Source organism: Chiloscyllium punctatum, chromosome 40 (assembly GCF_047496795.1).
Source record: "Chiloscyllium punctatum isolate Juve2018m chromosome 40, sChiPun1.3, whole genome shotgun sequence".
NCBI lineage: Eukaryota > Metazoa > Chordata > Chondrichthyes > Orectolobiformes > Hemiscylliidae > Chiloscyllium > Chiloscyllium punctatum.
In genome coordinates, this window is record NC_092778.1 from 16,021,556 (window position 1) to 16,037,524 (window position 15,969).

Below are 15,969 nucleotides of genomic sequence, written 5' to 3' on the forward strand. Positions count from 1 at the left end.
GTCCCTTCTCAAATGTGTGTGTTGCAAATGCTCATGTCTAGTTTTCTGTTTCGAGAACCTAATCTTGCCTCATAACTCTAGACGGTGGAAAAATATCATGTTGCAAGCTGAAGGAATTTGTGTTACCTTAAAGTGTGAATGCATAATTTAAGCAACTGTTTCCTTTTTCAGAGCGATCTTTTAGCTGATGTTATAAAAGGGTTGGAGCGTGAGTTTTCCAGAAGCCTGTCTGGAATTGATGATCTAAATGTGAAAGAATGGATTAGCACTGTACTAGTTCCAGCTCTGCCTGAGATCACCAGCACTGTTTTCAATTCCAATAACAGCATTGAAATTTCATGTTTTGCATTTGAAAAGATGTAAGTGTTCTTTTTTCTATTCTATCTTCAACTGAAATGTGTATTCGTTGCAAAAGGATCATAAATGGGATTCTAAAGAGCAACTAGACTATATCTCACTAGAAGATATCGTATTCATTGTGATAAAACTGGGTTACGTATGTTTCACGTTAGCACACGTGCAACTTTCACCATTGCCTTATTGCGTTTCCATTTTGTCTTTGCTGACCTCATTCAAATGTAAATGATGTGAAGTCCCTTGACCACAATCCATTCATTCTAACTATGTGTCATCTTAAACTCCTGCTCCACGTTTATGATTCACAAACACAATATTCGCAGCAGTTTTAGGATTGAACAAACTGAACAAGTATGTTCCTGAACTTTACATGCTGCCACATATGCAGCAAAACTGAGTTTTTAATCATCAGTCAGTCCCACAGTTGATTGTGAAACAAAAACCGAAATTGCTGGAAAAGCTGAGCAGGTCTGACAGCATCTGTGGAGAGAAATCAGAGTTAACATTTCAGGTCTGGTGACCTTTCTTCAGGACTGTCCATTTCTCTCCACAGATGGTGCCAGACCTGCTGAGTGTTCCTGTTTCTGATTTACAGCATCAGCAGTTCGTTCGGCTTTCACTCAGTTCAGTGTTCCTATTAAACAATTGAATTCATGTGGTTTTAAAAAGACCACAAAAGGGTTATTGTTATCAGTATCTTACACACACTGCTGCACCAAGCCCAGCGTATGCCCCTTAATACTCAGATTATCTAACACCCTTACGTATATGCTAGTTAAATTTGTATGTGAGATGTGTGTTGTTGGATGGTGTTGACAAAGGTAGCAATGGGGACAGAGCATTCGCACCCTTTAGCAATATGTGATGAATTATTACACCTCTATTATGGGACTTATTAGTTATGTAAGGTTACTTCTGATTTGATAAATAATACGTAACATACAATTTTCTGATAGGTGGTTGAATGTGTGGGTTATTTTCAGATTTGTTCTTCGGTAATGAATACCTCTAGCAGTGCTGCAATTATTGTTTATTCCTTCTGAAATAAGTGAAATATTGTATAAGCAAATTATACACAAACAGGAAGGCATTTCTCAGAATACCACTGAGAATCATTTTAATTCCTAAATACTTGGGGACATTGTTCATTCTAGTGGTTTGTGTATCTGAAGTACCTCTGTTTATTTTCCACAGTGTTATGGCATTGAGTTTATTCAAACAGCAGCAGAAGACTGATGACCAAGAAATTATTTTTGATAATTTGTTAAATTACGCCAAAGGTAATGATATAAACAAAACTTTCTGCCTATTCACTTCATGTCATGTATTTGATCTTCAAACTGATGTGTATTTGCTCCCAGCACCATTTTTCATTTTCCTGTCCCAGAGCCACTATCATAAATATATTTCTGGTTGGCACTGCTGTCCCACAGCATCAGGGACCCAGGCCTTTCACCCTTGCGTGACTGTCTGTGTGGAGTTTGCACGTTCTCCCTGTGTCTGCAAGTGTTTCCTCGGGCACTCTGGTTTCCTCCCACAGTCTGAAGATGTGCTAAATTGTCCGTAGTGTCCAGGGATGTGCGGGTTTGATGGATTAGCCATAGTAAATGCAGGGCAACAGGGTGTGGTGGGGGGGGGGGGGGGGGGGGGGGGGGGAGGGGTGCTTGTTCTGCATGAAATGCTCTTTGGAGGGTCAATGCAGACTTGATGGGCTGAATGGCCTCTTTCTACGCTGTGAGAGTTCTATGATTTCTCCCTGTTCTTCAGAATGTCTTATAGTTTAAGACACCTCTAACATGTTCCAAAACTTCTTGCTGAAAATTACAGGTCCTATACTTTCATTTTCTCATGTTAAGCTCCACTGGGCCTCATACCTAAGTAAATAGTTCACACATTATTTTCCTCCTATTAGCTGTTTTTCACCGTTTACAGAATATGAGAATGATTGTCAAGTCTATCCCCATTAGTGCTTGAACTATCCCCATGGTTGTGAACTAACTTCCTACATACAATGAGCAGCCACCTAGACTATTTCAGAGAGCAATATTCATCTATATTTCTGAAGCTCAGGAGGCTATGGAGTGAAATTGGCAATCTTTCTTTTCTAAGGAAGCAATTGGATTTGAATGAAAATCCAATTGTTACAAAGTCACTGGTACTAATACTAGCTTTTTTATTTCAGCGATATTTAATTAACTGAATTAAAATTCCCTAGGGACAATAGACAATAGGTGCAGAAGTAGGCCATTCTGCCCTTCGAGCCAGCACCACCATTCATTATGATCATGGCTGATCATCCTCAATCAGTATCCTGTTCCTGCTTTAACTCTTGATTACACTATCCTTAAGAGCTCTATCCAACTCTTTCTTGAAGGTATCCAGAGACTTGGCCTCCACAGCCTTCTGGGGCAGAGCATTCCATACACCCACCACTCTCTGGGTGAAGAAGTTTCTCCTCAACTCTGTTCTAAGTGGCGTACCCCTTACTTTTAAACTGTGTCCTCTAGTTATGGACTCACCCATCAGCGGAAACATGCTTCCTGCCTCCAGAGTGTCCAATCCTTTAATAATCTTATACATCTCAATCAGATCCCCGCTCAACCTTCTAAACTCAAACGTATACAAGCCCAGTCGCTCCAATCTTTCAACATATGATAGTCCCACCATTCTGGGAATTGACCTCGTAAACCTACGTTGTACTCCCTCAATAGCCTCAAGTTTGGAGACCAAAACTGCGCACAATATTCCAGGTCCAGGGCCCTTTACAGCTGCAGAAGGACCTCTTTGCTTCTATACTCAATTCCTCTTGTTATGAAGGCCAGCATGCTATTAGCTTTCTTCACTACCTGCTGTACCTGCTTGCTTTCACTGACTGATGTACAAGAACACCTAGATCTCGTTATACTGCCCCTTTACCTAACTTGACTCCATTTAGGTAGTAATTTGCCTTCCTGTTCTTGCCACCAAAGTGGATAACCACACATTTATCCACATTAAACTGCATCTGCCATGCATCTGTCCACTCACCTAGCCTGTCCAGGTCACCCTGTATTCTCCTAACATCCACCTCACATTTCACCCTGCCACCCAGCTTTGTGTCATCAGCAAATTTGCTAATATTACTTTTAATACCTTCATCTATATCATTAATGTACATTGTAAAAAGCTGCGCTCCCAGCACTGATCCCTGCGGCACACCACTGGTCACCGCCTGCCATTCCGAAAGGGAGCCATTTAGCACTAATGTTTGTTTCCTGTCAGCCAACCAATTTTCAATCCATGTCAGTATTTTGCCCCCAATACCATGTGCCCTAATTTTGCTTACTAACCTCCGATGTGGGACTTTATCGAAGGCTTTCTGAAAGTCCAGTAATACTACATCCACTGGATCTCCCTTGTCCGTCTTCAGAGTTATATCCTCAAAAAATTCCAGAAGATTAGTCAAGCATGATTTCTCCTTCATAAATCCATGCTGACTCTGACCTATCCTGTTACTGCTGTTCAGATGTGTCGTAATTTTGTCCTTTATAATTGACTCCAGCATTTTTCCCACCACTGAGGTCAGACTAACTGGTCTATAATTCTCTGTTTTCTCTCTCCCTCCTTTCTTAAAAAGTGGGACAACATTAGCCACCCTCCAATCCGCAGGATCTGATCCTGAATCTATAGAACATTGGAAAATGCATCCACGATTTCTAGAGCCACCTCCTTCAGTACCCTGGGATGCAGACCATTAGGTCCCGGGGACTTATCAGCCTTCAGACCTAACAGTCTCTCCAACACCATTTTTTGCCTAATATAAATTCCCTTCAGTTCAGGTCCTTCAGCCGCTATTACATCTGGGAGATTGCTCGTGTCTTCCCCAATGAAGACAGATCTAAAGTACCAATTCAACTCTTCTGCCATTTCTTTGTTCCCCGTAATAAATTCACCCGTTTCTGTCTTCAAGGGCCCAGTTTTAGTTTTAACCACTTTTTGTTTTCTTTTCACATACCTAAAAAAACCGGTGATCAGATTTGAGCTCGCATGTCTTGTATTCAGATGCAGGCATCTGATTTACTCATCCAGCAATGTAACTACTTTGCTATTGTTCTCGATATCGAATGAGTTCACTACCTAAGTGGCAAAGGTGAAAACCATCCTTGTTATATGAAACCAGATTTTCCATGAATTTATTTACATGTATTTAACATCTGGTAAAATGGAAGACTGCTCTGTACTGAACTCTGCTGATCAGGATGGGTTGGGTCAGTACTTGGTCAGATTGTGTTTGTCCTTCTCATAGGCAGGACGTACCTGTGCAGTTTTCCATATTACTGGGTAGATGCCACTGTCACAACTGTACTGGTACAGCTTGGCTTGTGATCAAGCTAGGGCTAGACCACATGTTTTCAGTACTATTGCCAGAATATTGTCAGGACCCATAGCCTTTGCAGTATCCAGTGCCTTCTGCCATTTCTAAGTACCGTGAAGAGTGAATCACAGTGATGGATGGCTGGTGTCTGTGAGGCTAGTGATCTTGGAACTGGACTGAGACAGGTTATGCATGGCACTTCTTCTGAAGATAGATATAAATGTTTAAGCCTGGTCTTTTGCATTGATATGCTCGATGTCCCCCCCCCACTTTGTGAATCCTCTCCTCTAATGAGATTAGTTATCCACCACCATTCCTGACAGGATTGCAGAAATGCAGACTGTATGAGAACCTTTAAGCTAAAGGAATGTTCAATTATAAAGGGTCAGACTATTTATATCCAACTTTTGAGGTTTACCAACCAAATATTTATCCTTTACAGATTTTCCAAAAAAATCTTTATTGCAATTAATGTTGATTTTCTGACATCAAATGCAAGCTGCCCTACAGGAGGGGGACATGTTATCTTTACCCAAACTGGTCTGCTTGTGACTACAATCCTACAGTTTCCGCATATTTGGGATCATAATCCTGAGGTAGACACTACTTCTGTGTCAGGAACCTATAGTTGGCCAGGATGGAATGTCATCTATTTCTGGGAGTCCAATCCAATTAAGAGCAGCACAATGGAAGGCCCAGTAGTAGGGCCTACAGGATGTCACTTGGCGTCGCTCATCAGGAGATGTAGATACTGCACACACAAGCCAGAAACAACAGTGGGACCGTACTGCATCAACAGGAGTTATTGAAAACAATGCACGGCCATGACTTGTGTAGACCCTTCATGAGGTGGCTGAGCCTATGACCATCGCATCACAATATGCTGGGGCAAAAGTGTGCTGTTCTTCAACCAAGCAGCATCCTCCCCTCAACATTGGACTCTAGCCTCAGCTGGGGGAGGGGTCCAGGCTTGCCACCAACAGACAACTCCTTCTGGAGTGGCTTAGAGATATGCTGAATTGGCTATTCATCTCTGCCTGGGTTTGTTGCCCCTACTGTGTTGACCACTTGCAAAACCCTGGGGGATATGGGCCAAACGCAGGCAAATGGAGCTAGTTCACTTTCGAGAAACCTGGCGTGGACGAGTTGAGTTGGAGGGCCTGATTCTGTGCAGTATGGCTCCATGACTCTATCTCTCGAAGATGGGCATGAGTCAATTGGCTGATCAACAAACCATTTACCTGTTTTCTCCCCCAGATCTTCATGCCTCCCTTTGGCCAAGAACATTCAGCCCCAGAGGCTTCACTCTTAATACACTTCAAACAATTAAGTCTATGTAACGTACACTATCCACTTATCCACATCTCAAAGCAATCTCAAAAGTGACTTTTAAAAATTCTAAGCATCAGTGGAGACAAAACAGCAAAAGAAAACCCACCAAAATATCCATATTATTTATAAGTTAAACTGAGGTCTCAAACAGAATAAAGACTTTTGTTCGCAATGCTTTTGATTAGTTTGATACTTGTGTTAGACTTTTAATGAGTTATGAATGAATAGTTTGATCCATCTCATCCTGTTGCAACTTTGGGCTCTCAAATGCCCAAGCTAAATTAGCATTTTATGTATGAATAGGATAGTTGAATAATAATATTTTCCATTATTTTCCAGCATTCCCTCTTCACTGTTATAAAAATGACAGTTTTGTTCGTTATTTGAGGAATTATTTCCAAGCATTCCTTGACTTCCTAACTCTGAAGGATGCATTTTCAATTATTCCTCCTGCCCGTTTAACTGAGGTAAGAAGAAAATTATTTTTCTTAAGAAACTAAGTAAATCTGAGTGTCTGTCTTTCTGCGTGAACATCTATTTCTTGTTCACGATATAGTCAGTGCAGTGAAGGGAGCTTCCAACATATCCATTTTAATTTCAACCCCAGAATTCAATCAGTATCACAAAAAGAAAAGGAAAGTCTTGCCTGAAATTTGGTGTTCTGTCAGATTTGCTATTTTCTAAGATAGCACAAGAGATACCTGCTCCGGTTCCTGTGAAATATATCAACAGAGAGGACATATGAACCCCTAGTTCTACTCATTGTCTCCACTTTCGTTTGTCATTTGTATAAATGATTTAATTGAGAATATAGGAGGCGTGGCTAGTAAGTTTGCAGATAACACCAAGATGGTTGGTATTGTAGACCGTGAAGAAGATTATCTAAGATTACAAAGAGATCTTGATCAGTTATGTCAAGTGGCAGATGGAATTTAATTCAGATAAGTGCGAGGTGCTGGATTTTGGGAAAGCAAATCTTAGCAGGACTTATACACTTAATGGTAAGGTCCTAGGGAGTGTTGCTGAACAAAGAGACCTTGGAGTGCAGGGTCATAGCTCCTTGAAAGTAGAGTCGCAGGTAGATAGGATAGTGAAGAGGGTGTTTGGTATGCTTTCCTTTATTGGTCAGAGCATTGAGTACAGGAGTTGGGAGGTCATGTTACAGCTGTACTGACACTGGTTAGGCCACTTTTGGAATATTTGCGTGCAATTCTGGTCTCCTTCCTATTGGAAAGATGTTGTGAAACTTGAAAGGGTTCAGAAAAGATTTGCAAGAATGTTGCCAGGATTGGAGGATTTGAGCTATGGGGAGAGATTAAATAAGCTGGGGCTGTTTTCCCCGAAGCGTCAGAGGCTGAGGAGCGACTTCATAGAGGTTTACAAAATCATGAGGGGCATGGATAGAATAAATAGATAAAGTCTTTTCCCTGGGATGGGGGAGTCCAGAACTAGAGGGTGAGAGGGGAAAGATATAAAAGAGACCTAAGGGGCAACTTTTTCTCTGAGATGGTGGTGCGTGTATGGAACGAGCTATCAGAGGAAGTGGTGGAGGCTGGTACAATTACAACATTTAAAAGGCATCTATATGGGTATATGAATAGGAAGGATTTACAGGGATATGGGCCAGGTGCTGGCAAATGAGACTAGATTAGGTTAGGATATCTGGTCAGCATGGATGATTGGATCAAACGGTCTGTTTTAGTACTGTACACCTCTATGAATCTATGACTCTATGACTGGCAGATGGAGTTTAATTTGGATGAATATGAGGTATTCCATTTTGATAAAACAAACAAAAGCAAGACCTATATACAATTAAAAGTAGGGTCTTGGGTAATGTTGTAGAACAGAGTGTTTCATAGGTTCCCACAACCCTTAAAGTAAGTAGGGGTTCATGGTAGTAGGCATGAATATTCTATTGGAAGGCAAACTATGTTGGCTTTCACTGTTACCCATATAGGAGTCGTAGAATCATTGAGATGTACAGCACGGAAATAGACCCTTCGGTCCAACTCATCCATGCCGACCAGATATCCTAACCTAATCTGGTTCCATTCGCCAACACTTGGCCCATATCTCTCTAAACCCTTCCTATTCATCTACCTATCCTGATGTCTTTTAAATGCTGTAATTTTACTTCCTCTGGCAGCTCATTCCATACAGGCACCACCCTCTACGTGAAAATGTTGCCCCTTAGGCCCCTTTTATATTTTTCCCCTCTCACCCTAAACGTATGCCTTCTTGTTCTGGACTCCTCCACCCTGGGAAAAGACCTTGTCTATTTATCCTATCCATGCCCCTCATGATTTTATAAACCTTTATAACGTCACCACTCGGCCTCGGTTGGTCCAGGGAAAACAATCCCAGCCTATTACAGCTTCTCCCTATAGTTCAAATCCTCCATAGAGTCATAGAGATGTACAGCATGGAAACAGACCCTTTGGTCCAACCCATCCATGCCGACCAGATATCCCACCCAATCTAGTCCCACCTGCCAGCACCCGGCCCATATCCCTCCAAACCCTTCCTATTCATATACCCATCCAGATGCCTCTTAAAAGTTGCAATTGTACCAGCCTACACCACTTCCTCTGGCAGCTCATTCCATACCCGTACCAACCTCTGTGTGAAAAAGTTGCACCTTAGATCTCTTTTATATCTTCCCTTCTCACCCTAAACCTATGCCCCTCTAGTTCTGGACTCCCCGACCCCAGAGAAAAGACTTTGTCTATTTACCCTATCCATGCCCCTCGTAATTTTGTAAAACTCTATAAGGTCACCCCTCAGCCTCTGTCGCTCCAGCAAAACAGCCCCAGCCTGTTCAGCCTCTCCCTATAGCTCAAATCCTCCAGCCCTGGCAATATCCTTGTAAATCTTTTCTGAACCCTTTCAAGTTTCGCATCGTTTGCCAGTCTCAGTAGCTCCTGTTTTCTGCTCTGTATGTAGCTTGTTCTCTTTCGATAATTTTTCCTGACTCCATATACTGAGTTTAATGTCTGTTATGTAAGTGCCCTCATCAAAAATCTTTTGAAAGTCCAAAGATAGAGGAAGATGAAGAAAACCTCTTCAAGGTGACAAGAACACCACACCACAATGAAACTACCACACTGTGCTGAGGTCGCCACTCCTCCTCCTTCAGGACACCTGGGCCTAGCTGCGCATTTTGAGCCTTAGCCCGGCCTGTGAATCCTGGCCTAGGCAGTCAACCCAGAGAACCCTGGGCTTAGGATGGAGCCGTGATAGCTTGTCCTGGTGTAGGTGCCATTTCCACACCGCCAGAGGCCTCCTCCTTCACCTGCTGCTCTCCAGACTTCAAAGAAATCAAAGAAAAATGAAAAATAAAAGAGAAAGAGCTTAAACACAAAAGGATAAAACCAACAGGAGCAGACCAGCCCTAGGCTCAGCCCATCTACTCCACTGCCATCTTGAACTATAGGAATAATAGAATGATACTGTGGACCTCAGACACAATTATCCAAAGGAACAATGGGATGCCGGCTGGTGGGGAAGCGAGAAAGAAATGTACGGTCAAAGACCTGAAGCATTAATGCAGTTCTTTTACCAAAAGGAGTTGACAGACCTGAAGAGTATTTCCATTGTTCTTAGTTTATACATCGGTTTCTCTGTGACAGCAGTATTTTGCTTTTATGTGTTAAGTAAATGAGAGAGAGGTACTGGAGAGAGATCAGGGAAATTGGAGGAAGAAGTATTAAGGTTGTTAGAGTCTGCACCAGCCTGTTGGGCAAGTGTGACCTTCTGTGTTACTGCTTTTGTTAGGGCTGTGAAGTTAATCACTTTGATAGGGCCCTGTATGTTCGAGGCGCTCTCTACAATTTTTTTTGTCAAACAGGCCCAAGTAATGGTGATTGCTGTGCCACTCCTCATCCATCTGGTCCCATCCAGACAAACCAACAATAGGATTGACTAAAGCATTTATAAAATCATAATATAACATCATAAACGGGATAGCAAAATGTCTGGTGATTTCGTGATTTGCGGTTCCAAACTCAGCTCTGCAGGAGTTCCTGGAAACTAATCCTCCAATCCCACCAATATTGAAAGCTAGTACAAAACTGCACACAGCTTTGGAATTTGAAATTGAAGTGTAATGTGTTGTGCTTGGTGGCAAAGGAGTGTGACTTTGAACTTTTACTTCAGCCCTACTTTGCCTGTTGTGCAATGCATGGAATGGATTTTTCTTGATCTGTGTCCAAAAGTTGGTGACCTGGAATGATGTGGAGAGCTACCCAACTTCTTTCTGACTTCCATAATGTCCTGCTCCTGCAGAGAGACGGAGTGAAGTTGCACCCCATGAACATTTGGTGTACTTTTACATTTGAAAAATGTACTTTTTTCCATGTGAAATCTCATTTAACAAGATTTGCCCCCAGAAGCACCCAATGTTCATCTGTTGAAGATGAATATGTCCCCGTTATATTTTACAGGTGTTGAACAGCATTAGTCCCAGTGAATTGGCTGATTTACTGAGTAAGCCTGGATTCATCGATGACTTTGAGATCCTGACCAATATCTTAATCAACATCCATTCCATCCAGGATCTGAATTTATTTGTAGGAGAATTCATCACCAAAATACCAAATGTAAGCTGGAAGTGTTTTTTTTTTTTACTTTTGAAATCACGGCACTTCGCAGATCAATTGTAACGTATTTTCCAAAATTATTTCCATTATATTGGAGCTGAGCATACGGGGTGCATAGTGCGAGAGTACTTGGGAGGACTAAGTGTCTTATTAAAAGGAAGACAAAGGTATGGATCTGTTGCCCATAGTCTAACATATAAAAGATTGTGCTCGGTACTCAAGGATTGTGGGATCTTGTTATTCTTGACCCACTTCATGGGCACGAGCCCCTCAGTTGGCTGAAATTTGGGACTGTCCAAAAAAAGCTGACTCCAAGTATCATTTTTCCAACTATTAACTGCCCTGTGAAAACTAACCTTGCCCTTACTTATCCATGATGCGATTTTCTGAGCTGTTTTTTCCACAGTGTTGGCATTGAACCCTCGCCCTGTTAAGGGAACAGCAGTGGGTGGGACAAAATGGTTAAAATTCACCATCAAAATCAAAAAATGTAGTTTCAACTCTTTTATTACATAAAACTGGTCATAACAAGTACTTAGTTGAAGTTCCCTATTTTGGAAAACTGTTCACTCATTAATCTAATGAGTAGAAGGAAAGCATATGGCAATTTGAGGGAATTTGTGTTATCATGGTAGAATTGTAATATTTTGCTGTAAAGTAAAACTGTCTTCTTCTTTGCCAGATTGATACCTTAACTCCTGTCATAATCGGTCTGCAGTCTGAAGTTCTGAAAAGTCTCTCTGGACTCAGTGAAATAGATGTGAAAGAATGGCTTAATGAAACACTAATTCCATCTTTGCCGTTGATCGTTGAAACCGTCTTGACTTCCAGCATTTCCCTGAAAATCCCATGCTCCACTTTCAGAGAAATGCAAGTTATTTCTATATTGAACTAAAATCTTTACAATTTGTTGTTGAATTCAATAATCTTAAACAGTACAAATCTCTCACAATCAGCATACACTCCAAGATCACCCCTATTGCATTCCTGTATTGAAATCAGATTGTACATATTTGTCACAACATTCACACAGAAACTTTTGCATTTCCCTTTCCACACGCATACATATGTATCTGTATAGGTGTGTTTATTTATTTTTATATATATATATTATACACACACACATATACAGGGGTAGGTTACTCGTATATTCAAATACATTGTTGGTTTAGACACTAGTTGGCATTTTCATGTTTACTATCCAAGAATTCGGATAACCCATTGTATTTTTGGGAATGAAGTGAGAATATTTCCATTTATTTCTTAATGACATCCAGTATCTCAAAATTAATGTTTTACCATGAGTCAATCTCTCAAATAACCTGTCAACATTGAGTGAATAAACTTACATCAGAAATGATCGGTTGGACCTCTGAAACTTTTGGAAACGAAATTCAGCCAAAGAGTCAGAACATTTAGGAATGAATGAGGGCAAATAGATGAGAAAAGGTAATACCTGTAACAGAATAGTGTTTTCTCTTCGAGGTCAATATGTGATAAATGGACAGGAGTGATAATGAATGTTGGCTGATTAAGTAAAGGCAGAGTAGAAGATGCCTTTAAGCAGAGAGAGTAATGTGTGGGGTTGCAAGTTGTGTTGGTCTGAGGATTGCTGTGCAGTTGAACACTGGGCAAGTCAAAGGTCCAGGGTTGACATTGTGCTGACACTCACCTCTCCTGTTCTTAAGAGGTTTCAGATAAAGTCGTAATTCACATGTTTCTAACTTTTCAGAATGTGCTTTCATTAGAATCATTTGGGCATGGTGGCCCTGAGGTTAAACCACCACCAGTCATCTCTCTCTAATGAGACAGTAGCCCTATGGTCTGGTAAGACTATGGCAACTGAGCTGGATGATATTGACAAGACAATAATAGATTGAGTGATACTGAAAAATCTTAGACATGTTTGATGAATTTTCACAATTCAAATGTTAGTTATGAAATGTTACATCAGTATGAGAGAAAATGTAATATTTTGTTTTTTTAATGAATCAATGTGTGCATAATTTTTATTTATTATTGGGAAGTGACTAGCATTGTATTTACTATTTGTCCACAGTTCTCCTCGGAAAGAAGGCTAGACCTTTTCCCTGAACATCCAGTAGTATAGGATAGAAATTTCAGATTTATTTACAGTGTGCTTGTGTGTGGCTGAGGCATTCTTCATATTCATTTTTGAACAGACCTTATATTTGAAATTTCATCATATGTTGTTTTGATCAGTTCACAAATTAATTTAGAGTAAATGGATTAACAGGTATCTAAAGAGTTAAATTACACAACAACTTTCCTACAGAATTCTTAGAAGTAGACCTGAGAGCCATTTCAACTTGGCATGTTTTGACAGTTAACCTCAGCAACCTGTTTCTGATGTATTTCTGTTTATTTTCTACAGTGTCTCAGCATTGAGCTATGCTAAAGATCTGCTGAGTAAGAGTGATCAAGAACTCATATATAGAAAATTATTGCTGAGAGCTAAAGGTATTAAAATACATTAATATTGATAGCTGTTTCTGTTCAGTAGTTTATGACACCTTGTGGTTCAATGGCTTTTCAAAACATGTGCGTAACTCTTCCAAAGAGTACTTTTTATGTTCCATCAGAACAGCCATAACAAAAACATCAGTTTTTATATGTTTTTTTCTTTAAAATATCTTTAAGCTAAGACACCTATCACATATTAAAAAATGTAGCAAAATGCCGGTCTACACGAGATATTCCCTCATGCTTAGCATAACTGGCCTCTCTTATAAGTAGAATCTGTGTCTCCTTATAAATTAGAGTAGCATCAAAAGCTCAAAATGAGTTGAGTTAAGGTAGATCATTTACATTCAACATCTGCATCCAACACCCAACTAAACTTTACTCATTAATAGAATGTCCAAAATAATCTTCATCAGCAAGTACTTGTAAATGTTCTGATACATATATAAAATATTCCTGTGGAAAGGGATCTGTCAGACTCTGACCTGATCTCTTCTGCATTTTATAGTAGCCCCGTGCACTGGCCTGAATTTTTACTCTTGAATAGGGAGGGCAGTATCAAGGTAAGTCCCCACTCCACAAAGCCTAACTTCGGAGAAAGCACTTATATGGTCAGATTCTCATTCCAATGGGGTGGATGCCAAGTGGAGTCTGACCCGCCACCTTTTAAATACAGTGCAGAGGAAGCCATATAGTCTGCTGGGTCAGGAGTTTGTTTATGTCAGGTAATCCAGGATTTGGTCCTATTTATAACCATAGCAACAAAACAAAAAGGCCTCTGGTTCTCACTACCCAAAACCCTGGTAACCACACCACTCTGCATATCCTAACCATGTCAACAAATGGCACATCAAGCATCCCCCCCACCACCACTCCCTCATGGTCTCTCATACCCGCCATCCCACCTCTGCTCCCCTCTAGACTGCCCTATAGCTAATCTCTTATTCCATCCCTTCATAGTCATTATGAGATCTTGGTTTCAAGTCATGTCAACCCATGGCCCTATGCGCTAACTTTTGTCTTTACACCCTTCATCCAATGTCCACCTTGGGAGACATGCTGAGATGAAAAAAAAACCTTCTATGTGTCAGTTGTGACTTTATTTGAAAAAATAATTCATTATAAAGAATGTTTTTTTTTCAATTGCTTAACCCCTTATGAAAGTAAATATTTAATTCAAGTATTTATTACCTATTCAAAAATAAGGTTTTGTATTCATTTCCCTGTTGCAAAGAATTTGTAACAACTTGGAGCTGTCAATTTAACTGTGAACTATCAGATACCTCACTGTGCTAACGACAGTTTGTTGAATCAATTATGCTGCTCACATCCCATAAAACACTCCAGGCTTATGTTAACAGACAGTGAAATAGCAAGTAGTGATTCGTTTTCAATTGTAAACTCTTTTTAAACTAAAGAGCAATTTAAACATCTCAAATATTTGACAGTTTAACTGAACCTATCTAACTTTCACACGCATTCATGTCTACTGTCACCGCTGTACTGGGGTACTCTTCCATCTTATAAAGTCTTACCTGGACCTGTTCTGAAGGGGTATCTGGACTTATCCAAAAGGGTAATCAAATAAGTCTGACAGCTTTAGACCTCTCAAATAATTCTGACAACTGTAGTCCATTTTTTTATCAAAGATTTAGATTTCATGTCATATTCATGTCATCATGAATAAAAATCAGATCTGCTAAAAGACAATTGCAGTTTGTAGCTCCCTCTATGAAAAATGCAAAATCTACTCTATTCTTCCAATCCTGTCCCCCGCCCTTCCTCTCATGAGTGCTAGGTTCAGGAACAGGACTTGGGGCTCTCTACTTTGTCAAAACTGGATGCCCATTCCCACAAAAAAGTAATGCCTAATGATTGACTTCTAATACATTCAAAACAACTGAGGATAAGCAACATGCAGTACTCACATTTTTAAACATGGGAAACATTAGTAACAACTAATACAACAGAAAATATTACCAAAACATTTAGCCTCATTTCATGCCTCGAAATAGAATGAAGTAATCTTTTGACTGATATTTTTGGTTAGCTGAACTTTGGTGATAATGGCTGTTAGAAATTTAAGAACCATTTATTAAATAATTCCATTAGTTTCATCCTGTTGCACAATTTGAGCTTTCTTCGCCCAAGGAATGGTGGAATTAACTACCACAGAAAGCAGACCTGGCCAATACATTTTGTGATATCAAGCAGATGTTGGCTTGGGGCTAAAGGGTTCAGGGATAGGAGGGAAAGCGTGAATAGACTATTGAATTGGTGATCAGCCACGATCATATGTAGCAGGCTTGATGGGCCGAATGGCCTATTCCTGCTCCTATTTTCTATGTTCATGAGTAACTAACTTTTTTTAACATGGTTATTAAAAAAACTTACTGAACATTTACTGCTTTTTATCTCCAGTGTCCACTGCCATGTGTTTTGCAAACACCAGTTTCATTCTGTTCCTGAAGGACTATTTCCAAGGTTTTTCCAACTTTCTCACTCTAAGCGATGCATATTCACTGATTCCTCCTGGCCGTGAACGTGAGGTAAAAAGCAATTTAATTGTTTGATAAACTGAGATGGGTGTGAACGTGTATTTAAAAACCAAGTTTGTTTGCTTAGCCACCTGCTACTAGAACAATGAGTGGAATCTTCGGCCATAGAAGTGAGTTTTCAGCTCTGAGCATGCTCTTGCTGCTGGGAAATCTTCTTGTCAATGACCAATTAAGAGACCAGACAGGTCTGAGGTCCAGTTAGAGCATCATAAGGGTGGTTGGGGCTACAGGCTTAAGCCTGAAATCGTGAAAGGGTGCTGCCTGAGTATTTGAGCTGGTTGCT

General features: G+C 40.4%; 1 protein-coding gene across 1 annotated transcript in view; it reads left to right on the top strand.

The window, feature by feature from the left end:
- Positions 1–15,969, top strand: part of LOC140464383 (uncharacterized) — a 486,266-nt gene that overhangs the window by 167,570 nt on the left and 302,727 nt on the right. Inside the window, exons 67-73 of the mRNA XM_072559375.1 lie at positions 172–359; positions 1,552–1,637; positions 6,383–6,510; positions 10,489–10,644; positions 11,327–11,514; positions 13,040–13,125; positions 15,550–15,677. Coding sequence (XP_072415476.1) covers positions 172–359; positions 1,552–1,637; positions 6,383–6,510; positions 10,489–10,644; positions 11,327–11,514; positions 13,040–13,125; positions 15,550–15,677 — 960 coding nt within the window. The remainder of the gene's footprint in view (positions 1–171; positions 360–1,551; positions 1,638–6,382; positions 6,511–10,488; positions 10,645–11,326; positions 11,515–13,039; positions 13,126–15,549; positions 15,678–15,969) is intronic.